The sequence below is a fragment of the Ictidomys tridecemlineatus genome, chromosome 3 (assembly GCF_052094955.1).
Source record: "Ictidomys tridecemlineatus isolate mIctTri1 chromosome 3, mIctTri1.hap1, whole genome shotgun sequence".
NCBI classification, from domain to species: Eukaryota; Metazoa; Chordata; class Mammalia; order Rodentia; family Sciuridae; genus Ictidomys; species Ictidomys tridecemlineatus.
Window position 1 is genome coordinate 139,595,815 of NC_135479.1, and position 23,760 is coordinate 139,619,574.

Below are 23,760 nucleotides of genomic sequence, written 5' to 3' on the forward strand. Positions count from 1 at the left end.
TTTGTTTCATTTTATGTTTTGTGTTTTTTGGACAAACTGGCCATTGACACCAGGGCCTCTGGTGTTTCAGAAAAGTCCTCTACAACTAAGGTACTTTCCCAGGACTTTTAATTTTTATTTTTTAAGCAGGTCTCACTCTGTTACTCGGGTGGGCTTCCATGTGTGATTCTGGCCTCCTCTCCACCTCTGCTAACACTGTCCCTGCTCTGCACCCATAACTAACACCCAGAACTGAGAACTACTCCTTCCATCAATCAGCAATGGATCTTGGGGACAGTATAACAGTGGCAGATTGGAAAGACACCTTTGGAGTGAATATCAGGTATGAGGAAAGCAGGAGGCATGCTCTGGAGCCTCTCTCCTCTTTTAATTCTGAATTAATAACTTGGTTCAAATTTCTTTTATAACTTTGCCACTGCATTAAGAAATAAGGCCCAACTGTGCACAAAATTTAAAATTAAGGGTCACATCAGATGAGAAAATAGAGGTTTATTAAAGTGTGATTTTTAGAGACTAAAATGTCAAAGTAATGAGGAATATTGAATGAGACAAGACTAAATAAATGAAAAGATCTACATTGCTCTTAGATAGGAAGAATTAATATTATCAAAATGACCATAATGCCAAAAGCACTATATATAGATTTAATGCAATTCTGATCAAAATCCCAATGACATTCCTCATAGAAATAGAAAAAACACTCATGAAATTCATCTGGAAAAATAAGAGACCCAGAACAGCTAAAGCAATCCTTAGCAGGAAGAGTGAAGTGGGTGGTATCACTATACCAGACCTTAAACTATACTACAGAGCAATAGTTTAAAAAAAAAACAATAGCACGGTATTGGCACCAAAATAGACTGGTAGACCAATGGTGCAGAATAGAGAACACGGAGACTAATTCACAAAATTATAATTATCTTATATTAGACAAAGGTGTCAAAAATATACATTGGAGAAAAGACGGCCTCTACAACAAATGGTGCTGGGAAAACTGGAAAGTCATATAGAACAAAATGAAATTAAACCCCTATCTCTCACCAAGCACAAAACTCAACTCAAAGTGGATCAAGGACCTAGGAATTAAATGAGAGACCCTGTGTCTAATAGAAGAAAAAGTAGGCCCTAATCTCCAGCATGTGGGATTAGGCCCCAACTTCCTTAATAAGACTCCTATAGCACAGGAATTAAAATCAAGAATCAATAAATGGGATGGATTCAAACTAAAAACCTTCTTCTCAGCAATAGAAACAATCTGTAAGGTTAATAGAGAACCTACATCTTGGGAGCAAATTTTTACCCCTCACACATTAGATAGAGCACTATTCTCTTGGGTATATAAAGAACTCAAAAAGGTAAACACACACACACCAAAAAAAAATCAATAAATGGGCTAAGGAACTTAATAGACACTTCTCAGAAGAGGATATACAATCAATCAATAATATAAAAAAATGTTCAACCTCTCTAGCAATAGGAGAAATGCAAATCAAAAGTACTCTCAAGATTTCATCTCACTCCAGTCAGAATGGCAGCTATTATGAAAACAAAAAACAATAAGTGTTGGCGAGGATGTGGGGGGAAAGGTAAACCCATACATTGCTGGTGGGACTGCAAATTGGTACAGTAATCTGGAAAGCAGTATGGAGATACCTTGGAAAACTGGGAATGGAACCACAATTTGACCCAGCTATCCTTCTACTCACTCTATACCCAAAAGACTTAAAAACAGTATAATACAGGGACACAGCCACATCAATATTTATAGCAACACAATTCACAATAGCTAAATTGTGGAACCAACCTAGATGCCCTTCAGTAGATGAATGGATTAATAAAAAAGTGACATATATATGCAATGCAACATTACTCAGCAACAGAAGAGCATAAAATCATGATGACATTTGCAGGTAAACAGAGTTGAAGATAATGCTAAGTGAAGTTAGCCAATCCCCAAAAAATAATGCTGAATGTTTTATCTGATATAAGGAGGCTGATTCATAGTGGGGTCGGGGAGTTGGGAGAAATAGATGAGCTCTAGATAGGACAGAGGGGTGGGAGGGGAAGGGAGGGGGCATGGGGTTAGAAATGATGGTGGAATGTGATGGACATCATTATCCAAAATACATGTATGAAGACATGAATTGGTATGAATATACTTTATATACAGAGATATAAAACACTGTACTGCATATGTGTAATATGAATCGTAATGCATTCTGCTGTCATATATAAGAAATTTTTAGAAGTTTCATGAAAAAAAAGACTAAATGAGTTATAATTTGTCAGCTAAGCAAGTCATTAATTGTCACTTCATGGGCATTTTTAAAAAGCCATAGCACATTTGAGGACAGGCAGAGGAGTCAGCAGAGGGAAAACTCTTTTGTGTGGGAACTGGTTTGTTCTTTCTTTAAGCTAGTGTTGGTCAATTATCTCACAGCCTAACCATCTCAGAGTGAAAAAATCAATATGCACCAAGACAATTATGTTCTGAACATCTTGGTACTGAAATGGCAATGAGTTTTCATGGCCCAATTAGCTTTTAACTTAAAGCAATAACAGCTAGTCTCTATTTTTTTCTAGAATATTTATTTAAAACAAAAAATGCAAGCCTATTTCAAATTGTTTTAGGGAATCCTCAAAGGATAGGCAGAGAGTCAAATATCAGTGACATGATATTAAAATGTTACTCTGATGTTTATTCTTGGGACACAGTTTTCAGAAAGAGAAAATATATATCTGAAGATAACCACAGGCATAAAAAAATAAATTATAGTCATTAAAAAGGGGAACAATTTATATATCTGCTCCACCCAGGCTCACACTCCTTGCTGTTCCCATGTGCCATGAGCTCCACATTGCTCAGTGCAGCCCTTAACTATCACCAGGATTTGACACAGCTGATAGCTCTCCCTCAAAATGGTCAACACACCCCTCCACCCCAGACCAGGAACTCACAGGAAAACAAAGTCACTGTTTCTTCTAAGTACTTTCAGTTTCATTTCTTACATTTAAATCTTTAATCCATTTTGAGTTGGTTTTTTGCAACTAGGGAGGGAAGTGGAGCCAGTTTTATTCTTATGCAATTTTCCCAGAAATATTTCTTAAAGAGATTGTTTTCTCCCCAGTGTGTTCAATGTGTGTCCTTGCTGCCTTTGTGAAAAATTTGATGGCTGTAAATGGTGTCTTCTCTATCCTGTTCCATTGGTATCTGAGTCTGCTTTCATGCCAGTGTCATGTTGCTTTAGTTATTATTGCTTTGTAGTATGCTTGGAATTCATGTAGTATGATACCTCCAGTTTTCTGATTTGATTATTCAGGGTCTTTTGCAATTACATGTAAATTTTAGGATTTTGTTTTCCTACTTTTGTGAAGAAGTCATTGGCACTCTGATAGAGATACACTGGATCTGTAGTGCTCTGGGTAGAATAGACATTTTAACAATAGCAATTCTACCAATCCATGAAAATGGGATATCTTTCTACTTATATGTGTTCTCTTGAACTTCTTTCCACATTTTTTATAATTTTTATTGTAGAGATCTTTCAGCTCCTACATTATTTAACTTTTCTTTATTATAACAAAAATACTGGTGGCAGGCTAACTTCCTTACAAAAAGCATTATTTAGCTCCCAGTTTTAGAGGTTGCCTGTCCAAACAGCATGGCACAGGCTCTTGAGGGTGCCCCATTGACTGCATCCTATTATGGAAGGCATGCATGTGTATTTATCTCACTCTTATGGTCTGTCCCTGTCCCCTTAATAAGTCACCCTTCATGATAGTTTCACTGTAATGATCAAACTTATCTAATCACTTCCCAAAGGCCAAACCTCTAAACAATCTAGTTTTGGATTAAATTTCCATCCCTTAATACCTCTAAAATAAGACTTCAGGATTAAATCCTGCAAGAATTTAGGGAGACAAATCATTTTCAAATCATAGCACCAGCTTTATATTCAAAACAAACAAACAAAAAAAGCTAAAAAAGAGATTTCTGGCTGTTCTTGCTACAAAAAAAAAAAAATGATGAGATGGATATATACTATTTACCCTGATTTGATCACTGGATAATTTATAAATATACCAAAACATCACCTGTAGCCCATAAATATGTACAACTATTACATGTAGATTTAAAAATTAAAGAAAGGAAAGAATTCAGAGTCTTCCCCCCCAAGGCCCTGTAGGCATGGGGGTAGGGAGCACCCCATGCTGACTCCCACACACAAGTTACCTTCAGCAATAGCTGGAAAAAGAGCTAACTTGCTAGTCACTTGCTAATCATAAGCTTTACCCTCAGCTTTCCCTTATCCATAAAATCAGACCAGCAGAAGTTGCGACTAATTCATAACAAAATATAACCCAATAACCACTCAATTGCAGCTTGGGGATTCGGTGTATGTCAGATTTACCCAATTCTGTCTGGCTTGGATTACAAAAATTAAATTGCATTTCCTGATTGTGGAGCAACTGTGATGAAACATCCCAGAAGTATGCTTGGGGAAAAAAGGGATGCAAACTCAGGAGACAACAACTAGCACAGGTGATTCATAGAAAGGATGAGTGATATTCCAAGTAGGAAGTAGACTCAAAGAGAATGATCACACAAAACAGGACTTCCCTTCCTACACTCCGTGACGTTCAAAGAAGAGCTGATCTGGGGGGGAAAAAAAATTGCCCTGACATCTCATCATGGGAAGGCTAAAGTCCCAAAGAAGGATTTCTAGGCCATTGTAAGGAAAGGTTATTGAGTCTTTATTAGATAATGAGTGAAGGGCCTGAAGTTAGAAGGCTGAGATGTAGGAACATCCCAACCCAAGCCACATTAGAAACAGCAATAATGACAAACACATTATTATGTGTCAGATACCATCTTTTCAAGCCCAGCAATGTTTTCCCAGTGCTCTTAACTATTTAACCATTATACAACACCTAACAAAATCTTTAAACACAAACACCCCTGTCGTCACAGAGTTTTTCACAAGATGTCAGCATCAACAGTTCTTAGGAGCCAATTCAGGAAGTTACTCTTTCATCACAGGGAGCAAAATATTCCTTCCCCTCACCACTAAAAACATTTATCACTATGGAAAATGCAGACAAAAGATGCAGAGTCCTCAGATGGTATTTCAAAAACCAATTCTCAAGTTAATTAGGAAATACTGGTAGGCATTTTGCCAAGTACACTAGAAAGAACAAACCTCTATAAAAATCAACTGATATCGACTTGCTGCTTGGAAGTGAATTTTGATCATTTACTGCTGCATTACCAGGGACTGAAATTAAACTACAAGGATAAATGGAGATTTGTGGCTGCTCTGTTTAGGCTCAGACAGTCAAAGCAGGCTAGGAAGGAGTGAGTCTGACCCACAGGTGAGGCCCACTGGCAGGAATAGAAGAGGAATCAAACCAAACAATGCAGTCAGTTTCCTTGGTCACTGGCTTGGGGACCTATCATTATCTGGGGAAAGATCCCAAAGATCTTCAAAATAATTCATGTGGCTATGTATACCTGCATATAAAATTAATAATTTCCAACAAATATTCCTGCCACTCTTGTAAAGGTCTAAGTGACAACGCCTACGAGGATACTGTCTTCCAATCAGGAGTCCAGGCTTTCCCTTGAAGGTAGGTATCCTGGAAAACTCCAGGCTGTAGAGATCTCCAGCCTTGCAGCAGACTCATGTTTTATTTAAATTAAGTCCCTGCTCTTCCCTCAGTCCTATGTGTTTATTGAAAATGACAGCATTGGGCTTATGAACCATGATGGCACTTCCCAAACAGGTGTTTGAGGCCCATATGTCATTTAGGATAACGTAGAAAAGAAATGTTCTGGGGTCCAGTTCATTTGGGAAATACAGGTTAATCAAAGTTAAACAATTTCCTAACTGCATTCTCAAAATCTCCAGTATGACTGTGTATGCTACGAATCTACAAGAAGGAAGTCGCTGCTTTGTGTTCCCACATATTTTTCCATCTGCTTTTCACATTTCTTATAAGGGCCTCTGGAACATGCAGTGTAGGAAATACTGCTCCACTCCTTACAAATCCAAAGCTCTAGAAGCCTGGAAGGTCACGAAGTGCTGGCCTCATTCATACTGGACCCAAACTCCAGCTCCACCCAGCCACGCTTCTTGATATGCTTCCTTGTTTGTAAAATAGGATAAAGGACTCTCCCACAAGGGCAATCACATGAGAGAATTCATCAGAGCACACAGCATGGTTCCCTTGTAGTATAGCACCAGTGGAAAGAATGGTGATAAAATTCCATTACTCCCTTGAAATCAAGGTTGGAAATTGCTTTCCCCAGTACTAACAAAAGATCTGCTACAGGATACAGAACTTGCCTTTCATTGTCAACAATTTGCTTCCTTCCAAGGAAGACCTTTGGTGACCCACAGCTAACTCCTGAACACCTAAAACAGGAACCTGGGGCTACCCCATGCCATGCAGCAAACCTGGAAACTCCTATCTACACTGGGCTGGGAAAAGAGAGTCAGTCAGCTTTGTTCACTGTGGCTTCTTCGGCCTCATCAATTTAAATATGACACAGGCAACAGAAAGAACTGAGGGCCACAAGGGTCGCCTGAGCTCCAAGCTCCACCATGCCCTCTTGTTCCACCTCTCAGGACCTTCCAGGGCCCGAATCTCCCTGGGTGGTAAAATTTAGGAGAGAAGAAAATAAGATTCTCCTATGGAGATGTACAGCAGAAGACATCCAGACTTATCCAGAACACCTTTTCTGAAACCCTACCCAAGAAGACCAACTCCAGACCTGCTTTGTCAAAAATCTCTTTCAGTGCCTATAATTTATTTTAAGAGTCTCTGAGTGCTAGAACCCAAGCAAAGCATTTGAAAAGCCGTCCTGGCTCATTCTGATCCTCTCCTTTTTCAGATTCATTGGGCTTGATGATCATAAGCATAATTTCCAGCATCTTATACAAAGCATCAGCTCTGGGTTCCTCTGGGAAAGAGGAGTCAAACTCACTGGCTTTCAAAAATCAATGACTAGACATGGTTAGGACTGCCCAAGAGTACATGTTAGGAAGGGCCTCAGCCCAGCAGAGAGAGAGATTCCATATATCCTGGGAGCCCCCAGCCCACACTTTCAAATCCTCTGCTTTGGGGCATCTATTACAGCAGCTAGTCTCTGAGAGTCTCTCTCAGGCCCCTCCCTTTAAGTCATTCTACCACATCCTCAAATCAGGAAACAAAGCAACAACTGCACAGACCTTCTACCCAAATTCCATATTCACTCTACCCAAAGTCCTGTCTTGATGTTATTCCTTGTGGATGATTCATTCCCCTCCTGTCCCCCTGCACTGAGAAACTGCAGTGGCATGTCAGGCTTCTCTTTGACAAGGCTTGTTTTCACACCAGTGGCTTTTTATTCTTAGAGCTACATCAGTAGAATTTCTGTCCTAGCTGGCCCCTCTAGACCCTCTAGCTGCACTGACACACATATTTTAGGACTTGACCAGCCAAGGAAGAAAGGCACCATAACCTGAGGCCTGATGGACCCAAAGCTTTGGCATTCTAATTAATTCCAAGTGAGATATAGCTACTTCTCTGTTTCTCCCTCCATTAAAATACATAACTGAGAATCAACTAGCAACCAAGAGCACAGAGCATAAAGAGATTGACCGAGCCAACTACAGACTTACTTTGCTCCATTTGTTAGAGCAAAGAACTAGAGGGACATTTGACACAGTGGTGCATACCTGTAATCCCAGCAACTCAAGACGCTGAGGCAGGAGGATCATTAAGATCAAGTCCAGCCTGAGCAAATTAGCAAGGGCTGAAGTTCAGTGATAGAATGCCCTGGGGTTCATTCCCAGTTCCCACTCCACAACACACACACACACACACACACACACAAACACACCAACACACTAAAGAGACACTCTCCAAAAGCAACATAGTAACAGAAGCTATAAACATGAGCAGTGGCAGCACATGCCTGTAATCCCAGCTGCTCAGGAGGTTGAGTCAAGAGGACCATGAGATCACAGCCAGTCTCAGCAAAAGTGAGGTGCTAAGCAATTCAGTGAGACCCTGTCTCTAAATAAAATACAAAATAGGGCTAGGGATGTGGCTCAGTAAACGAGTGCCCCTGGGTCCAATCTCCAGTAACAAACAAATAAGCAAACAATAAAATAAAAACATTGAGAACTAATCCTAAAGTTAACAGAAAACAGAAAGGGGAAGAAAGACTAGGGACATAGCTCAGTAGTAGGTTTCTTGCCTGGCAGGCCTGAGGCCCTGAGTTCAATCCCTAGTACCATTAAAAAAAAAAAAAAAAATAGGGCATAGATTGCAAAGTCATCTTAAAGAGTCATCCTTAAGTAGGACCCTGCCCAACAAAAATTGCCAGTAACCTAACAGAATATGCTAGCAAATCTAAAAATGTCCAAATGTACCAATCAAAAGAAAAAAGAGAATATCAAAAGCAAATGCTGTCTAAGCATAACCAGAGGAGAGAAAGACATAACCATGGACTTTAAAGCATTCTGGTCTACTGCCTACCAACTATCTTATTTCTTGAGTCTTCGCTCCCATATGTATAGACTTCCCCAAGGTGAAAACCTAAGAGTTCTGAGACCACTGTCCACTTGGGATCCACGAGCCCAAGCTAACAGGATTTCCTAAGACTGTCAGATCTAGAATCCACAGCCTTCCCCAGCCTTCCCCATGAAAACACATCTACTTGTCATCCTAAAAGAGGAGGAACTTGAGATGAATTCACATTGAAAGCAGGTCAGGGATATTCTTAACTAATACTCTACAGTTTGCAATATACTTCATCATGTTATCAAAAAACAACATCTTTTTTTTTTACCATGCAGTATCCATGATAAGAAAAAGATGATATTTTTTGATAAAATTGGAACAAAGGAGGCTTTTACAGGTGTGACACAAAACTCAAAGTCACAAAAGATTGACACATCTAACAACAGAATGTTTCAAAAAAACTTCATAGAAAAAAAGATAGCTGAAAGACAATTGAAAAAAAAATGTTTTCAATGTGTATCAGGGACAAAAATGCTTATTTTCTTAATAAAATACAGAGCTCATTGAAATTTTTGTAGTTCCAGATATTCAGAAGGATGCAGCAAGAGGATCACTTGAGCCCACAAGCTTGAGATCAATCTGAGCAACACAGCAAAATTTTACTGGGGGCAAGAAAAGCATCCAGGGTATAGGGAAATAGAAACAGGTATAAACAACACATATACAGGGCAACAACCCATGAAGGGCAACCTGCCAGCATCAAATTTAAAATGCACATGCCTGTCACCCAGCAATTTCATTCTAGGAATTTTTCTAACAAACATACTGAAAAACAAAATAAGTGTGTGTGTGTGTGTGTGTGTGTGTGTGTGTGTGTATGTGTGTGTGTGTATGTGGTGTGTGTATTCTTGTTCACAAGTAACATTATAAATATATAATATAAATAAATATTTTAAAATATAGTGGTTATTATCTTATTCACAGTAACTAAAATAATATGGTGGTTTTATTCTGTTCACAAGTAACTATATCAAATATATAAAATGTTACTTATGAACAAGAAAATAAGCACCATATTATTTTTTCTAAAGTAATTATTATTATCATTATTATTTGTTCTAATTAGTTATACATGACAGTAGAATGCACTTTGATACATCATACATAGATGGGAGGATAATTTCTCATTCTTTTGGCTGTGAATGATGTAGAACCCCACCAGTTGTATAGCTCTGTATGTACATAGGGTAATAATGTCTATTCATTCTACTATCCCTCCTACCCCCAGACCCCCTCCTCTCCTTCACTCCCCTCTACCTAACCTACTCTATTCTTCCCTATCCCCTACTTATTGTGAATTAGCAACTTTTTTTTTATAGCTTCCTACAGTTATTTTCAAGCTTGTCTTTTGTTTCTTCCAACATGGTCAGTGCACATTTTTTAAAAATCTGTGTCTGATAATACCAACATCTGAAGTCTTTGAGGGGTACCTTCTGGCTGTCTCTTGTTTTTGTTGGTTCTCATTCTGCACTTTGTTTTCTTTGCACTTAATTATCAGAGAAAATACTTGGCCTTTGGTTTGGGGCTCATTTCTCTTAGCATGATATTCTCCAGCTCTATCTATTTACTGGCAAATGCCATAATTTCATTCTTCTTTAAGGCTGAATAATATTCTATCATATTTATATACCACATTTTCTTTATCCATTCACATCTGTTGAAGGGCACTGAGATTGGTTCCATAGTTAAGCTATTGAGTTTTGAGCTGCTATAAACATTGATGTGGCTGCATCACTGTAATATGCTGATTTTAAAATTATATATATTCTATACATATATAATATTTATGAAAATCATCTTATTCAACAAAAGACTAGATAAATTAATTATGTGCAATGAAACATTTTATAGCTATTAAAAGAATGAGGCATCCCTATGTACACTGATTCAGAACTGTCAACAGGATGTATTATTAAGTGAAAAAAATGACGTGCAAACCCTTCCAGAGTTTTAAAGACTTTGTAGCAGCAGTCAGGATGAGAAGGAGATTTTCTGGTCCATCCTTTTGTACTTCCTGGACTATGAGCCAACAATTTTCAACCAATTTTTTGTAATAAAAAGGCAAGAAATTAGTAAATTTCACCAATGCAATAGAGCTGCACACACTGATAGCAAAAACATCTATCATGTTATTAGGTGAAGCAAAGCAAGCTGCAGTCAATGTGAAGAGTCAATCTTATTCAATTTAAAAACTTGTGTTGCATGCCACAACTGAGGGGTGAAAGGCTGCCCCTGCAGGCTTTGGAAGCCACACAGGTCTAAAAAGCACCAGCATGGCTAAACAAGAAAAATATACAACATGGCCAACTCAGATGGAGCCCAGGATGAGTGTGGGAGGGAAGCAAGAAACAAAGCTGAGCCAGGTACAGGGGTGCACATCTATAACCCCAATGGCTCAGGAAGCTGAGGCAGGAGGATCATGAATTCAAAGCCAGTTTCAGCCACTTAGTGAGGTCCTAAGCAACTTAGTGAGACCCTGTCTCTAAATAAAATATATTTTATTTAGAGGGAATATTTCTCAGTTATTAAGCACCCCTGAGTTCAATCCTCAGTAACAAAAAACAAAACAAAACAAAAACAGAAACAAAAAAAAAAGTCAAATGGGGACACAAGCTAGTCAAGAGGATCTGGGACTACAACATCTCAAAGGATATCTAACAGCCAGAGGAACTGGCTGGAAAAGAAGAGAAACACAGGCCTGCGATTCAATCCAAGATGGTTAACCAACTGGACCTAGTCATCAGCAATTGCATGGGATGAGTATGGAAACTGAGTATTCTTCCGGGGGACAATGCACTAAAGTAGAGACAAAGAGGAGACGCACAGGATCATCAACCCCAGAGGTGCTTGGCAAGTGCACTGGTGTGTGGGACTTGACATCATCCAAAGAGGCAGCAGCCACTGCCCAGCTGAGACCCAGGCTGCCCAGCAAACCCCTTGCCCAGGCTTGCACTGCCTGGCTTCCACTCTTAACCCCCAACCTCAAGCTCTGGCAAATTCCTCCTTATCCCCCTCGAAGCTTCCCCTCTGAACTCTGACATAACTGACAATCTAGTCCATTCTCCATGCAAATCGGCTTCATGGGTCTCCCAAAATCCAGACATAGCCCAAGTCTGCTACACTGACCTCCAACCTCTTGCACTGTGGGTATCCACTCACTTGGGTTCTCTCTCCAATAGGGCAAAACAGTGCACCTACCCTAGTGCATGGCAGAGGAAGCCAGACCCTTCCGTGGTGAGAGGAGGCCTAGAATGCAAGCTGGTAAACCTCGTGGCAATAATAAAAGCCAGTTGACACCTTTGACTAATGGTCAAGAATTTTAAGAGAATCCTAAAAGGTCAGAATCTAATGTAGGGGGTCAAACTGAAGATGTTACTGTTCAACCAATATGACAACTATTTTTATAGGCAAAGAAAGAGCTTCTAGCATTAAATCAGTAGAAAATGGCCTATGACAGGTTACTATTTTTAGCACATTATGACAAATGAGCTCAGCTGTCCTTCAGAAGAAGAGGACTCAAACGCTTCAGATATGCTCTAAAAGAGCTGCCAGAAAATAGTTTTCACTGAAATCACTGGACACATGTTTACAACCTTTGATCAGTATTTACTCAGATGTTTTCACTCAGGCAAGTTCCTGAATATTTGTTTCTTCCACAGCTTTCTTCCACATGAGAACTCCCGAGCTCATGCCATGCTGAACGCTGTCAGTCAGGGGCATCCTCGGCTAAGCCAGGAGCCAAGTACGTCTGAAACAGGATGGAGAGATGGCCTCCCTGAGGGGCCATGTCTGAAGGAGGTGAGGGAGTGAGCCGAGGGGTATCACTGTGTGTGGCAGGGATGGGGTCCCAGCAAGGGGAGCAGGGGGGAGCAGGGCTGTTGTGGCCCAGTAGAGTACATGAAAGAGCACCCAGGAGCTGAAGCCAGAACCCCTTCAAGGAATGGAGAGAGTGTCAGGCCCAGAGTCACACACAAATGCCTGTAAGGGATATTGCAGGCAGAACAAAATAAGAAACCAAGAGCCCAGGGATCAAAAACCACCCTGAGGACAATAAAATGGCCACACAGAGCATGGTCTGTGGCATCAGCCTGCACCTGGATTTTACCTAATCCCTCAATCTACAGGCGAAGATCTGCCTGCCACCTGAGAAGCAGGGCCTTGCCCATGGCTCACAGAAAGGTAGAGGTACCTAAGCTCTGGGGAGCTGTAACCTGGTGGCTTTCAGGCACTCAGAAGAGATCTGCTTCCTGTTTCCCAGGACACCCCTCCAGAAGAGAAGGAATCTCACGTTCAGGCCCAGTCCCCTCAAGAGTTGATATCACCATCCCTTGGTCATCCTCTGGGTCACGCTCCTCTGAAATCCCTGGTTGGTCAATGCCACAAGGTTGCTCCATCAGTAGTGTGCCACCAGAAACACACAAGCCTGTCCCCATGATCTCTGCCATGACTCAGCAACCAGAAAAAACCTTCTGACACCTAGACCCAAGGCAAACTCCAGGAATACCCAAACCTACTTCCAATCCCCTCAGAAAGTAATCCAGGTGGACACATCCAGGTGAGTAAAATGCCACACTCAACTACAGGTGCTATCAGCTATGCTGCAGGGAAAGGGAAGATTGACAGGAAGTGCCTTTTCTCTGACACTACAACAGAGCCACATTCACGAATTTAATTATTATCCTTATTTTAGAGCAGTCTTGTTTACAGGGAGTTCAGAGGAACAACCCCCTCTCAGAACAGGAATGGGAATTCCTCAAAAAGGCATTCTGTGTGGTCATTTGTGTTTAAGAAATGCTGAATGTTTTAGTCAGCTTTTTCATTGCTATGACCAAAAGACTCAACTTTTTCTACAACAAGTAGAAAAAGTTTATGAGGGGCTCACAGTCCATAGATGGCCAACTCCATTACTCTGGCCCATGGTGAGGCAGAATATCATGCCAGAAGGGTACGGAGTAGGAAAGTAGCTCAGGACATGATGATAAAGAAGCAGAGACAGCTCTCGCACACCCACAATGGCCCACCTCCTCCAGCCATACCCTACCTACCTACAGTTATCACCCAGTTAAATTCCTATCAGGAGATTAATGCACTGATTAGGTTAAAACTCTCATAACCCAACCATTTTACCTCTAAACTTTCTTGCACTGCCTCACTCATGAGCTTTTGGGGGACACCTCACAGCTAAACCATAATGCTGAGTTACACAAACTTAGACGTTTTTTAACCTTAGGACTTCTGGGAGATTTTGATTTGCTGATACCCATTTGACCTTCCAAGAAGAAATGCCCTAAAATTGTCACTTTCAGAGCAGGATTCTTCACACAGGATTCTTCAGGTACCAGGATTCTTCACACACCATCCAGTCAGTCTCCCCACATCCCTGTCCATGCCATCATCGTCTCCACTTCATGAAAAACTTTCACTCAGAGAAGTTAGATTATTTGCTCAGAGAAGTCAGGAATGGCCCAGGGACTCCAAGAGGTTTCTAAGACACTTAGACACATCAGGAACAATGGCAGATGAGAAATTCATGCACCAATTTATTATCAGTTGGGTGCTAAGCAGAACTCTGGGAAAACAAGCAAGAAATGTGACTTAGGCCAAAGTCTTAGCAAGATCTCACTCTCCTCCAGCCCACGGTAGTATGAAGGGAGAAAAGAGAGAAGAAACAGGGCTCCTTGCCCCTGTCCCACTGAGGTCAGCCCTGGTTTAGCTCATTTCTGCCTCAAGAGTCAAAATAAAATTTCAGAAAGAAGGAAAACCACACTCATGCATGTGACCTCCTACCCAGGTACTGCACCCACTAATAGACAAGGGTCCTAGAAGCCAACTACCTTGCCTTGCTATGGACTCAGGGAGGAAGCAGGCTATCCTCTCCCTATATCAGACAGCCAAAACAGTAGGGGGCAGAGGGACCACCTGGTCTATCCTCAAGCCACCCAACCTGAAAGCAAGCAGCAGCCACAGGGCTAACTGTGGGAACCAGCACTTCCATACAGGATCAGTGAGTTTAGGTGGCTTTGTGTTGGCTTTCTCCAGTGTTGAGGCTGATAGGGGTGGTGGTTGAAAAAAGGCCACTCTTGTTCAGATTCCAGGACGCACACACATCCCATCAGAACATGTCTGTCTCATGGTGGATAAGTGAATATCAACAGTGTCCTGATCTGAGTTCACAACTGCACAAAGTTATAAAGTTCTATAAACCAGCCCTGAAAGCCTTCCGTGGCTGATAGGAAAGAACAGTGAAAACACTAAACCCCTCCCATGGCTGGCATAGAACAAAGAAATCCACACTAAATATGGCTTTTACTATATCTGCTGAATTTCACTTAAGGGGGGAAAATAAAGAATTTTAAGGGCCTTGTACCAAAGGCCACGTACTACCTCAAACATAGTTATATCTCTCATTCCCTTGGGAATCAATCTCAATTCAATGTTCAAAAGAAAGCAACCTCAGGGGCTAATTCACACAAAAGTGCAAAGGACTGACAGGCAAGTGGTTCCATGGCAGGAATATTTGCACTGGTTTTACCGGAACCTGTGGCCCCCATGGGAGCTGAGTGGAAGACTGCCTGCCCCAGCCACTCTCATAACGGCCTCACTTCCTTGTGCTCTGAACCCACAGAGTATCTGAAACCTGCAAGTTAGTAACTGCTCCTGTGGAGCCAGAACAAAGACCCCTACAGGACTGGGCTCTCATGGAGAGAGGGAGACTACACAGCTGGGGATACCCCTTACCTCATCGTCTGTATGTACCAACTCAGTACACAGAAGCAGATGCACTCTCTGGCTGCTTGAGACCATGAGTCTACCTGAGTCTCACAGGCTGCCCACAGTGCCCACCCACAGACTCTCAGGAAACTGCAACTGGACCCAACATCTATGCCTCACAGACACATCAGCTTTCCTAAAGCAGAGGTCCATCAGCCTCATCCATGTCAAAAATGCCCATAGAGGCTGTCTCAACCCTCCTCCTGGTCTTCTCTCCACTTCCCATGAGTGCTAATGAACTCATTAATAACGGGAACTACGCTATTTCCCAACACACCACCATAGCCTTTCCTAGCTGCCCATCCCAGCTTCCTGTTCTGTCTGCCTGAAGCACTCTCTACCCTGTTTATCACCCTATAAGGCACAACTCAGGTTGCCACCTCTTCCATGAAGCCTTCCTCATTCCTGTCAGATGCCTATGACCTTTCCTCATCTGAACCCCCACCTCCACACTGTGTCAGTCTTCATGTCATCTGTTCTAATTGTTGAACTCTGCCCTATAACATAAGCCAACAGACTCCCTGAGACTCCCAGAGCAGCTGGCACTGCATCTTGCCAGTAGCAGACCCTTGGCCATGGCTGTCTACCAACTCATGCTGACCACAGGACACAACGACCTTCCAGGGTGCATGTGGGACCACAGAAAAGTTTCCTGGGGGACTCTGGCTGGTCTGAGGCACTGCTGATTGTCTGGCACCTGCCTGCCCTGCCCAGGAGGCCCAACCACAACCACAGACCATGCCTCTGGGCCCAGCTTGCCAGGGCAGCTTTCCCTCATGTCACCAGGCTGGAGCCGACGGCTCCCCAGAGCAGTGTGACAACGGGAAGGAAAGCTGGCAGTCCTGAAGGAGCTGCTTTTTGCTCCCTCCAGCTCCAATTGGGCAAAAATGTTTTCCTTTCCATAACATAAAATGCTTCCATTGGTGACAAAGCTAATACCAACGGAAGGAGATAAAAGCCCTGTGGGTGTGAGAGAAGAGCAGAGAATGGCTTCAGGCTGTGGAGAACACGAGGACAGGCTGCTGTGGGAACGACAGAACCAGCCAGCCAGCCAGCCACATGACCCTTCAAACAAGCAATGGAAAGACAAGCACTGACCAAAATCCGACCCATATGTCCCGCCTGGCAGGGCTCCTCTGTTCCTCCTGGGGTACAGCTCTGCCAATGTGGTTTTGGGTTGTACTGTTCCAAAGGGAGCAGTCAGGGCACACACAACACATGAGACTGCTGATCCCAATCCTGTCCCAGCCAGGTCCCAAGTGCAGGGCTGCAGCAAGGGGGCAAGAAGAGAGATGTGGAGGCCAAGTTCTACAGTGGTATAGGGATAGGGACAGGGCCTTAGGTCAGAACATCAGAATGGGCATGGGCAGAGGGATTGGAAACCCAGGGGGAGACCCAGCCCACTCCAGGACTTATCAAAGTGGCCTAAGTCTCAACTCCCCATTTTCCTCTCCTGTCAAGCAGGATGCCAACTGACTTGAAACTCCTGCGGCGACCTGAACTCCAGGAGAGGTCAGACCCTAATGGACCTAGAAAACTGTATAGAACCTACCCGTACAGACAACACAAAGGGGAGAGGGGAGTTGACACGTGCTGGCTTTGTAAAGATCACCTCTGGCCTCATAATTCTACCCTTGTCCTAACAAGACGATCTTTATGCATGTAGACAACCATCACAGTTTAATTTATGGTATTAGAAAGAAAACAGTAAGCATCCTGCTAGCTGAAAACAGGGACATGATAAATGGATGAATCAAATTTCATCCATTCATTGAACCATTCCAAAAATTTTCGAAAATTATAACTGTACAGATGTGTGACATTAACTAGAAAAACGATAACATAGTTTTGCTTGTATCATTTCCTTCACTTTTAGTTGAAATGAAAGTTCAATTTCACAGCTCTACATATAAAAAGCTCAGAATGATCTGAATATAAAGAATAACTCCAAATTTGCCTAAATTTTAAAAATGGCACATGTGGGGAAAATGCTAGAAGATGATCAAGGAATTATTAATATTGATCATATTAATTGCTGGGACTACAGTCGTGTACCACCTCACCCAGCTAGCTTTCTTTTGTTTTAATGTTGTTCTCAGATATTTTATGAATGGATGTTACTTTTAAAATAGAATAGTAAGTAAACAGGTGCTTGGGGTGGGTTCAGTGGTCCTAGTTTAGGTTCCCTGCACCAGGAAAAAAAAAAAAGAATAAAAGTAATAAATCTATTTTTAAAGTAGTTTAGATACAGAAGGGTGACCCTTATTCTACAGAGGGGAAGAAAAGAGAAGTTGAGGCAGAAAGAACCTGCATTTCAGGAACCCTACACAAAAACTCCAGACTCCTAACTCAGAGGAGCAGCAGCTTAGCAGATCCAACCTTCCTGGATGTGGCCCAGGTGCTCAGGTCCCACCCACCCCATCCTCATTTTTTTCCTAAGGGAAAAAAGAATACTAGAAAACAAATAAAATAGTAGCGGGCTTGGAGGTGCACACCTGTGACTCAGGAAGCTGAGACAGAAGGATCACAAGTTTGAGGTCAGCTTCAGCAAGTTAGAAAGACACTCAGTAACTTAGTGAGACCCTGTCTCAAAATAAAAAATAAAAAGGTCTGGTGATGTAGTTCAGTGGTAAAGTGTTGCTGGGTTACATTCACAGTCCAAAAAAAAAAAAACAAGGAAAAAAGAAATGAAACAACCAAAATAGCATGAATGCAGCAATTACTCTAGAACAAAATCATTAACCAAAGCACAGAACAATAATTTCTAAGATTAAAAAAGAAATATAAAAAAAGAATATAATAAAGAACTTCCACCATCTCAAGACAGCACTAATGATGTGAAAACACGGTGTCCTTCTGAAAATTGCAGGAATTCCAAATGACCTACCCAGTAGGAACTTGGCAACTCCATGGAGTTTTGAGCGGCAGCCAGACTTCCTAGCAGAACATGCCCCAGACGCCACAGGAAGCTCCAGTGCTGCCCATTTGTTTTATGACTATCAAGTTTTAGTGACTCCCAAAGTCTCCTTTCTTAAAAAGTAGATCTTGGGCATAAGCAAAAATGAATCTCTGGAAGCACATTATCATTCAGCTAAAAAATCCAAAAAGATTGGGTGCTTGGGCTGAAACAACTAGCTGCACCTTCCCATGCCAGCCCCAGGAGGACCACAGCCCACACATGATGGGCCCCATGATGAACCACCTATTGACCCATGGCAGAGCTCCCACCACAGCCTGTTCTCTGAAGACATGGCCCCCAAGCAAGCCCAAGCTACCAAGTTAACAAAGTGGGAGAAGGCCAGAGTAGCCTTCCTGGCTAACACTTCTCATCATAAAGCCAGGGTGGCCAGGCAACTCTCTAGCTTGTCATCTAGCCCTTCTTTATTTAGCACCTGATTCTCCCCATAACTGGAGAGAGCTGCCATTCACCTCCTGCTGGGCACATCAAAGCACAACCTGGCTTAGAGCTCAGCTCCCAGCAGGCAGGGACCTGGCAGTGGACAGAGGGAGGGAAGGAGGTACCATAAGTTGGGCAGCAGGCTTCTTCTTGTACCTCTTGTTGTCCTCTGGCATCAAGGCCAATCACACATGCAGAATGACAGGACTGGTCAGACTAGATCCTTACCACCCTTCTAGCTGAGCCATTTCAAATTGATCAGCCCATGGAACTCTTTGACTAAACAGAATCCTATGCCAAACCCTGACACACAAAGCAAGTCAAGAAAGACACTGAGGAGTTAGATGGGGTGCCAGAGTGGAGCGGGTGATGATGAAACTCGTCTTCCCCTAGCTCCCCAGAACAACACAAACCCTAGGGAGATTTTTATGAGCCCTGGATCAGAATGCAGGCTGCAATAGCTCACTGGTGCAGGCCTCAGTCTACAGGTGAGGAAGCTGAGGTCCTGAGAGACAAAGCAGCTCAGCCAAAGGCACATACATGACTGGTCAGAGATGAGACCAGCCTCCCCAAGTCTGAGCGGCCCATGGCACCTGCACCGGCAGATACAGTGGTCTCGTACCGGCCACCTAATGAGATAGAAGTAGCTGCTATTTGCAGGACTCTAAGCCAGACAGACCTGGGTTCAAATCCCAGCTCTGCTACTTAAGTGGGTCTATAACCCAAGGCAAGGGAAGCAAATCCTTAGGCAGCCCTACCTGTCACCTCATAGGAATGGGGTAGAATTTGGTGGCTTCACTTCATTTTCTGTAAAGGATCACAAATGCTAGTTCACCCTGTCCTCCTTTCTCCTTCACCTGCTTGGTGCCCCTGAGTCCTTGTCTTATAACTAAGAGACCATTCAAAGACCTCCCTGATACTAGAACTCACCTGTGGAGTTTCAGTCAAAACAGATGGGCTTGCTTTTCCCTGCAATATGATACTGACAACAGGAGGTGAGGTTCAACTCTCACCTCCTAAGTCCCTGGTTGACCAGGCCATCAAACTATGTTTTCATGACCTGAACCCAGGAGCCACAAAAAACAGGGACCACCTTTAATTGTAAGTGCAAAAAGCCCTATTGCCGACAGGGCTTGGCTGACTCCTAGCCCTCTCTCACACATCTCAGTAGAGCTCTTCACCTGAGACAGGGCACCTGCCACACAGGAACCAGGGAAATGCATACAGAATCAGACAACGCAGGGCTGTGGCTCCTCAGTCCACGTTACCTTTGGGCATGATCTGATGCATGGCAACTGAGAGGAAGAAGATGGCATCACTGTAGTAGGTCCCTGAGCCAGCACTGAAGTGTTTCTGCATGGCCTCCACCACAGGGAAGAGCTTGTCCGTTAACGCAGCAACATCGTGGAAGATGACCTGTAGTGGGGCAAGAAAACTTCAGCAATCAGCCAATCCACTCTCACCCTGGGCTCCAAGCACCCAACACACGTCTCAGCCCAGGAAGCAGAAACAGACAAGTCCTCTCCAGGGACCAAGAAAAGATGATGATGGGGATTGGGGTGGGGGCAACTTAGAGCTAAGAAAATGGGGAACAATGAGGAGTTAGAGTTGAGGTTACACAGAGACTGTCCTACTTAAGGGACGGGGATACCATGGGGGAGGGCAGACAGGGAATGGAAACAGCTCCCAGTTGCCTCTGCTTTTGAACCTCAAGCTGAGTCACACCAAAGGCCAGCTCTGTGTCCAAGGACAGGAAGCCATAAAGCCCCTGATCCTAGAATTCTCAGCCTCAGCATGGCTGGATGGCTAATACTGCTTGGTCACCACCACCTCCTAGTGGCCACTGTACGTGTGCCACAGGCCCATGAGATGCTCCAGTTCTACCTCCCTTGTCCAAAACTGCAAACACTGAGAATATTGGCAACCGGAAAAAGGAACCAGGAAAATGCTGAGCACTGAGGCAGACTTATCTGCCAACTCAACCTGCATTTCTTGAGTGTTCAGAAACTCTGAGGGACTATGAGAAGTGTAAGAAATAACGAGTTGCCACTAACCCTCAAAGCACTTCGAGGTTTAGAGGTGCCACCAGCCACAGCTCTGCAAATTGCTCTCCCACATGCTCTCTGATCCCCATGATAGCCCAAGACTTCCGAGAGACAGGCATCAGTGTTGTACCTTCCAAATTACAAATGAGGAAGCAGATGCCCAGAGAGGTTCCACTGCCACAGTCACATAGCTAACAAATGCAGAGTCAGGACTCTGGTGTCCAGATCAGCCCCAGGTTCCTTTCTCTATGAACACATCCTCTCCTGATCAGTGACCAGCAAGGGAGGGAGATGCCATGTCCTAAGATGATGGTAGACAGGAGTACTGACAGGACCCTCAGTTAGTTTTCCTGCCTGACACTATTCCAGAAAGTGAAAGTCCATCCCACACCAGCCGTAGCCTTGTACGATCACAATACCACGTGCTCTGCTCACATCTGTCTTGCAGGTTTTTCCCATTGCTCCAGGTGCCCCAGAGCACCTGAGTCATTCCTCTACACCCAACAAGCACTCAAGTCAGAAGCCTGGATGTTTCCCCTCCTTCCTCTGCCCTTCTAGGATATCTACTGGTGATCCCCTCCTCCTGCCCTCTTCCCTGGTACCTGACAGGATAGGACAAGCCTACTAGGTGCCACCTACATCACCACTACACCAACTCCCAGCCCAAGAATCCACCTGAACAGGTGCCAGCAGCAAAAGGGGAAGCCACGTGATCACGTGACTGGCCTGTTCATGCTGACAGTGGCCCAACCAGCAGCATAGAGGTCAGCAGTGGGCAGTGCCTGAGAAGTTCTCAGACTGGTGGGCTCCATTCCATCACCCACTGCCCTGGTTTCGAGCCTCCTGCACTCCCTGCACTTCCCAAGCCTTAGGTTGTCTTCACAGACCTGAGATGATGCTAAGTTGCTCCACCTACTTTTCCCTAATTGAGGTTCTATTTTTGGTCTTCTCAGAAATATCTCTCTCATTTCTGTTTCTCTTATATCTCTCCTTAACCAATATTTCTCTTAGTTCACATGGTTGCTTTTGTCCTTAGGTCTCCTTAAATTTCTAAAATACTATCAAACTTGGAAAAACATTTATACCACCTTGGTCCATCCTCATCATTCACTAAAACTTGTTTTATATAAAACTTGTTTTGTTTAACCTTGTATTGTTTTATAAAAGTCCTTTGGAAGTTTCCAGATATTTCTAAGATACTGGTTGAGTTGGCAGATGAGTCCCTTTTCTGGGTTTTTTGTTGCTGCTGTCATTGCTGCTGTTGGGTTTTTTGTTTCTTTGTTTCACTTTGACCTTTTCATGTCCATGGCCTCTCAGCCTGAGATGGGGAGTGGAGACCAGTTCCTGCTATTTCCCAATATAAATCCTAAATGACATACCCTGTCTGTGACCTCTCTGACAGGCTTACTTCACCCCCTCCAAGCAGCCTTTGCTGTACCTCTGCAAATGTTCTCCAAATAGACAAAATTCATCTCTCTCTCTTGCTCTCAAAGCCTCCCATGCACCCTGGTGCCCTCAGCTGCAGCCCAAACTTCCCAGCAATGACTAGGAGCTTCTATAATAGTGGTCTTGCCTACCTCCCGACACCGCCCTTTGGGATTGAACAGAACTAAACCAGGCAAGGGGCATCCGCCTGGTGGCCACCCCTTTATATCCTATGTCCTCCTACACCTGTCCTTGCTCTTCCCATGTCTGGAACTCCTTCTCCTAGCCCCCATCTGCCTGGTAAACTCCTATCCAGTCTTCCAAGCTTCCTCTCCAGCTTCCCATAGCCTCCCACAATCCACCAGGGCCTTCCTGCACCCCATTTCACACAGGGCTTCACCGCTCTTGTGGCACTTGCTCCCCAGGTCCTTTGTCTCCATATCTGCAAGAGGGGATACTCCTTGAGGTCTGAGGCTGTGACTGCCCCATGCCCTGTGTCCAGACCCTGGCCATATAAATGCAAGGCTATCAACATAAGTTTGCTACAGAACTGCACTTAGGGCAAGTGACTAGGCTTCTCTGCCTCGGCTTCTTCACCGGTAACATGGGAGTGACAACAACTACCTCCTATGCTGGCCCGTAGGGTTATCTGGAACAAGCATCCAGCTCAGGGGTTGTGACACTGCTTTTATTCCTAAGCCTTAGTTAGCATCCTGTGCCTGTCCTCTGGTCCCCTGAGTCCCCACTCCTCACAGACCAGTCACAGCTCTGAGCCAGCTTTTCCTCTGAGCCTCATCCCGTCTCCTCCACCACTGGGAGCTGCAGTGACACAAGAAGCTGGAAGCTGACCAAAGGGCTCTCACAGAAGAGGAGCCTCTACGTCAATTCAACAGGGAGAGAAAGGCTGTGCACTGTGCCCAGAGCAGGGCCTGCTGCAGCCGCAGCCAAGCTCGGGGAGGTAGAGAGGAATTGGCAGCCAGCGTCCTCCCCACCGGCCCCACATCACCCTAAAGCTTCCCAGGCGACAACTGCATCTATCAGCATTAATAGATTTATGAGGACAAACTGTACTCAGTACATTTGTTCTAAGAGCTGTACTGTGAAGCCTACTCCAATGAATATTTCATGTAATAAATCTACTTAAAGATAAATTAATATGTTCCAGGGAATGTACTTATGCAGCAAGAAGCAAATCACAGACACTGCAAGTGTGAATCAAAATGCCCAGTCCTCCCCAAGACAGACAGGTCTCCAACTGTGACCTGCCTGAGGACGGCATCGGGATCTGGCATACTCTGGAGCCCCCAGACCAGGGCCTGGCGCCGAACCCGGGCCACACGCATGCCAGGCGAGCGCGCTACCACTTGAGCCACATCCCCAGCCCTCCCTTCCTCTTCTTTCAAGTCCCCTAAGGAGCTATAGAAAGAATTACCATAAAACCCAGGAAATCAGGAATAAAAAGTGGCTCTCATACTAAAGGCAATCAGCCAATGAGACAATGCACAGCAATGGCGTACATCAAATGAAATTTATAATTTTTAGGGACGTAGT

The 23,760-nt window shown here is 43.7% G+C and overlaps 1 protein-coding gene across 1 annotated transcript in view; it reads right to left on the reverse strand.

The window, feature by feature from the left end:
- LOC144376373 (xyloside xylosyltransferase 1-like) overlaps positions 1–23,760 on the reverse strand; it is a 156,577-nt gene that overhangs the window by 111,058 nt on the left and 21,759 nt on the right. The window contains 1 exon segment of the mRNA XM_078043912.1: positions 20,008–20,155. Coding sequence (XP_077900038.1) covers positions 20,008–20,155 — 148 coding nt within the window.